This window comes from Triticum dicoccoides, chromosome 5B (assembly GCF_002162155.2).
Source record: "Triticum dicoccoides isolate Atlit2015 ecotype Zavitan chromosome 5B, WEW_v2.0, whole genome shotgun sequence".
NCBI classification, from domain to species: Eukaryota; Viridiplantae; Streptophyta; class Magnoliopsida; order Poales; family Poaceae; genus Triticum; species Triticum dicoccoides.
Genome location: NC_041389.1, coordinates 572,876,960 through 572,882,476, shown reverse-complemented (window position 1 = coordinate 572,882,476; position 5,517 = coordinate 572,876,960). Strand labels below are relative to the sequence as shown.

The 5,517-nt window shown below is 57.2% G+C and overlaps 1 protein-coding gene across 1 annotated transcript; it reads right to left on the bottom strand.

Moving 5' to 3' along the window:
• Positions 1-1,982: 1,982 nt before the first annotated feature.
• On the bottom strand, positions 1,983-3,699 carry LOC119311715 (patatin-like protein 3). The gene has a single exon (XM_037587402.1). It carries the CDS (start codon positions 3,579-3,581, stop codon positions 2,250-2,252), a length of 1,332 nt encoding a protein of 443 aa, XP_037443299.1. The 5' UTR covers positions 3,582-3,699; the 3' UTR covers positions 1,983-2,249.
• Positions 3,700-5,517: the final 1,818 nt, after the last annotated feature.

The window sequence follows — 5,517 nt, the reverse complement described above, 5'->3', positions numbered from 1 at the left end:
GCGAAAAAGGCGGCGTGGAAATCGAGGCGTTCACGCCTTATCCCATCCGAGTACCGCGGTCCGCCCCGCTTCGCGCGCTTCCCAAAATTCGGATCCCACAAAATCCGCTGATGGCAGATCAATCTGTCAGACGATAGATTTCCTGCGATCCGTCGCTCGGAAGTTCACTAAGTTCAAAAGTTCACTCGACAGAAGAAAATAATGGATCAAGGCTACTGAAAGAGAAGTTAATGCCAACGCCAAAAAAGAAAAATCGCTGATCCAGGATACGACATAATCAGAGCACGGGAAATAGGTCGGAGAAAATTATCAACCCCTTCCTCACTCGAACCTCGATCCATTCGGGGGCTAATGATGAAGTCATGTACCTAGGGTAGGGTCATGAACCTATCTAGGATACCCTACCCAAGGACATCCTTAGAAGAAGCTACTTCCAGTCGACCAAGAGGGACTTCACTCGACGAACTCAAGGACACTCGACGATGAAGATAGCCACTCGACCAGGAGACCTAAAGTTACCCAGCACGCAACGATCTGTCATTAAGTAGCTTTAATAGTCTTCATGACAGTTTATGAGGGCGTTACCAGTAACCCCCTGTCTTAATGTACTTTAAACCCTGCATAACTGAGGGCCGGAGGGGTCTGGCGAACTCTATATAAGCCACCCCCCTCCTCAGTGTAAAGGGTTCGCACCCCTGTAACTCATATACACAGAAACCAGTCGACCGCCTCCGGGCTCCGAGACGTAGGGCTATTACTTCCTCCGAGAAGGGCCTGAACTCGTAAAACATTCGTGTGTACAACTACTCCATAGCTAGGATCTTGCCTCTCCATACCTACCCCCCATTCTACTATCAGACTTAGAACCACGACACCTCCCCTTTTTATGAATGCACTTTGAGCGTTGAAGACGAGACTATCTATATATGAGGCCCCAGTCTAAGCGTGAGCATTTTGGCAATGATCTTGCCGATGGGATGGATCAACCTAATAGGCCTAAAGTCGACAATGCGCTCCGCCCTTCCTTCTTGGGCAATAGAACCACGTTGGCAGAGTTTAACAATTGAAGGCTGGCAGTTTGGAAGCTCCCAAACCCATGAATAACCTATGAAGCCATTCGAAGTCGGAGCCTTGTCGCTAGGCATTTGGTTAATGGCAGTCTTCACCTCCTCGGTGAAGGGGTTACCAAGCTCGTGCAAATCCAGGGTAGGGAAGTTTAGATTCTCCCAGTTGAAGTCTTTTTCTCTCCTATTACCCCAGACCAAAGCATTCGAGAAGTGCTCACTGATAATCTTCTTTTTATGTTCATGATCGGTGACCCATCCGTTGTTGTGCTTGAGGGCTTACTTCATAGCCCTAGTTGGAGTAATGACTAGCGTTATAGGGCGATGAATGTGTTTTCCTTCTCCGGGCATTCACTGTAAGATGAAAGAATTTTGTATTCATCTCCCCTTCCTTCAAGTTTTTGATCCGGGAACATTGCTTCTTCCACGTGCGCTCAAGCACAACCAAGCTAATCAATCTCCTCTCGAGCCTAGAGCGGATGTCAAGCTCATCAGGAGCTAGTGTTCTGGATTCATGAGCCACAACCAACCTAAGGATGATCAAAAGAGCAACATGCAAATGTATCATGGCATTGGAGAACAAAGATCCACTCCATTCACAGAGTCAGATGCCCCTTTCTTTAGTTTATTATGGAAGAGGTTTGGCAAGGTTAGTAACTAAAGTTGATCTAGAGATGACAAATTTGAACTTATTTTCTATTTGAAATATTTGTACTACTAGTTTGTGTGTACTATGATGGCTGCTCTCTGCTTACTTAATCAGTGGTAGCATGTGATGTTTGCTTAAAAGGTTGTGGATAGAAAAGAGAAGTGGTGTTGACGCGGCATCGTAGCATGGAAAGGGGGCATTCGTCCTGGCCTCGGTACGTTTGACCAGGTGTCAATCAGAGGTCACTCCCAGCAGAGAACGCCATTCCCGATCAAGCAAAACGTTTTCGTACTGTAGCATACACAATGAACCACATGGTTACAGGCTCTCAGACATTCAATTCCTCCATCGGGCCTCCAAACTCGGCTAATTTGCATAACCAAATCACGTTTTCAAACACGCACCCCACAGGTCAGTGTCTCACGAGTGGAAAGAACAAAAGAACACGCGCTCGTTGTCAGCGCGGCCTCAAGCGTCATGCATAATTGCACGTACACGAGTTCCCCGTCGCGTCAAGGGCCTACCCAATAATTTAGCTACTGGCGAGAATCCCACGACGCCGGCGACGGCATCGTCGACGCCGTCCTCACCGTCGCGGTCACCGACGACGCGGTGGTCGCCGACGACAGCCGCGGCGAGGCCACCTGCTTGATGACCACGTTCGGGAGTGGGCTGCGCATCCGCCGCTCCTGCTCCTTCACCAGCTCCGCCGCCAGGGCGTCGACCTTCTCGGCGTTCGTCCGGTCCGACAGCCTCCGCCCGCGGAAGAGCACGGACTCCACGTTCCGCTGCGAGAGCATTGCTCCGGCCGCCGCGCCTGCCGTCTGCGTGTGCGGCGAATTAAGTGCGTTGCTGGCCTGTAGGCGGACGTAGTTGCTGTCGCTCGCGTGGCCGAACGCCATGGCGACGGCCTCGTCGACCATGTCCGCGACTCCCTGGGCGGTGACGCGCGCCAGCTCGTCTCGCGACGGCGAGCGCGCGGGCATCGGCGTGCTCCACCCGTTGCCGCAGGTGGCGGCAGAGGACGACGCGCCGGTGCCGATGGACAGGACGAGGATGTCGTCCATGCTGACGGCGAGGGGGAACTCCTGCTTGTTGTGGAGGACGTGCGTGATCGCCGCGGAGGCCGGGTTGCCCATGGCCGCCACGGCGCCGGACGCGGCGGCGATGGCCGTGCGCCCGTCGACCGACCTGACGGCCGCGGCCGCACCGGCGGCGGCGCAGGTGGCCGCGCAGACGTCGGTGAGGCGGAAGTCGAAGCTGTCGCTCTCGACGGCGTCGGCGCGTGAGAACATGAACGGCGCGCCCGTGGCGAGATCGTAGCAGGGCACGAGCACCGGGGCCACGGTGTCCCTGAGCGTGGCGTCGCCGAACACCCGCCGGAAGGACCGCTCAGCCTTCCTTGCGACACCACGGAACAATTTCGTCCACCCGCGGCGCCGGCCGCCCCAGTCCTTCCCGACGCTCCCGGCCACGAAGGCCAGCGCCTCCTCGGCCGTGTACCGCGGCCGCCCGTCGGCGCCCTTGAGGAACAGCATCGCCGCGAGCACGCCGCCCGCGCCGGCGCCGGCGGCCACGTCGAAGAAGTCCGCGACGCGCGCGTCGGGGTCGCCGGCGCGCTGGCGCAGGCCGGCCTCGAGCCTCGCGAGCGCGGCCGCGGCGAGCAGCGCGTCCCCCGCGCCCGCGCCGCAGCCATCGACGGCAAGCACGCGCACGCGCCCGTCGTTGGCGCCTCGGAACGGCGTCCCCGGGCCGGACAGGCACCCGGCCCCACCGGCGCCGAACAAGAACTTGCTCTCCAGCAAGGCGAAGATCTCGTAGCTGAGCTTGTCGACGTCCATGGGCACCGGCGACGCCATGGCTTCCATGGTACTTCTTCGTACTACTTGGCACGTCGTACCGTGTGCTCTGCCTGTACAGGAGCTAACTGTGGTGACAATGGATGCTGATAGTGCTGAGACTGCGATGGTGTCCAGTGTCCAAGTCGAGGTCATATATACACGCGGGCGGAGGCAGCAGAGGGAGCCACGCGTACCTACGTACATGGCGCGCGAGCGAGGGAAGCGCACGCTTAATCAAGCCGCGCCCGACAGCCTGGTACGGACGCGCCGGGGCCGTCGGACCCGCGATGGACGGCCGGGATGCGAGCGCGTGGAGTGCAGGAAGCGTCCGTCGCTGTCCGTCGGCCGCGATCCCGGCGCGGCACGAGGCGGGCGGGAAGCTTCCCCGCGGACAGCGCGCGCGCGTGGACCGGCCCGCTCTGCGGCTGTCCGGCGGGCCCGGTCACCGACGGGATCGGGGCCGGGCTGGCCAGGGAGGGCGAGACAGCGGCTGACCCGGGGCGATCGGGCGAGTGCCAGTGGGATCTCGCCACGTCGGACGGGGCCCGCGCGTCAGCCGGGGACGCGACGGGTGCGACGCGCCGGAGAGTGGAGCAAGTACGGTCGTACAGGGCGGCACAGTTAATGGCGGCAGAGCGTCGGCGCTGGATCTGGGAGCGCCACCGCTGTTTGTCGACGTGGTTTTATTTTTTCACACGTGAGGGGTGCATGCCACTGTGCAGGTGCGAAGTACGTGCCGTACAGCCAGACTTCATAGCAAAGTAGATCCGTCCGGCAGGCTGCAGTAGTTGAGTACTCGAGGTACAGTACGTGGTAGATTCGTCCGCACGTGGTGGTGTTGATGTGGTACTTGCTGGCTTTTCACTTGGATTCGATCAGTCAGGGGAGACCGGGGCAAGTGGTGGTAGATTCGATCTAGGAAATGCGGGGTGTACCGAAACGCAGCGCCCACAGTCAGATCTACCCTACGATCGATCTGGCGGGGATGGCTGGGCTGGCTGGCTGGCTTCGTTAATGCGTCGGCCGGCGACAGCGTACTTGCCGACACGAGCGCCACGGCGTTACCACTGACCAACCGTGTAAGTATCTCCGGGCCCGGGCCGGGACCTTACACAGGAGCACGTACAGAGTACGTACCTACGTACGTACAAACGCACGACGAAGCCGTACTATGGCAATGCCAGTTTTGCCAAAATACAGCACGACGAATGTGGCGGCCTGGAAAGGGCGGCACAACACGACGTGCGTGGCAGCATCGCCGGACGGCGGTGGGCGAGACATGCGGCCCGCCGGCGTCGGAGGGCGGCAAGAGCCAAGAGGAAGAGGGCGGGCGGGAGAAAGAAGATGCATGTTGTTGTTTTTTTTTCTTTTTTGCGGGAGAAAAGAAATGCATGTTAATCCGATTAGTAGTCTATATATAATGCATTTTTAAGGCAGCCTGCAAATAGCGATGCCATTATTATGACTGCATGATTGAGCAGGAGCATTTGCCAAGTTGATGCTCGTGGATTCAGAAATCTGAACGTTTGTAGTAATAAACTAACAGCCAATCGCCGCAACATCGCAACCACGTACTACTAGTGTTTATTAGCAAATTAGTACTTGATTTGATTAGGATCCATCCACATGATTGGTTGCCACCACCCATTAATCAGCAAGGCTAGTCGAAACAAATAATCACGTTTAGATATTCTTGTCACGGCGACCTACTAGCTAGCTAGCTAGCTAGGCCACCTACGAACGATAGTCCAAGCAAGCTCTTTTTTCTTGGTCTGATCGATCGATCGGCCGGCTTGAGCAACTGAAGACAGAGATGGCGACACTGCCCTCCTTTTCTTCGTGCCGAAACTCGGGTGCATGCACATGCAGCTGGCTTAATTAAAGTCTATGGCAAACGAATTAACAACCCGGGAGTGGTTGAGGCTGCTAGGCGCCGCTCGGGCATGGAGATCTCTCCCCGGAA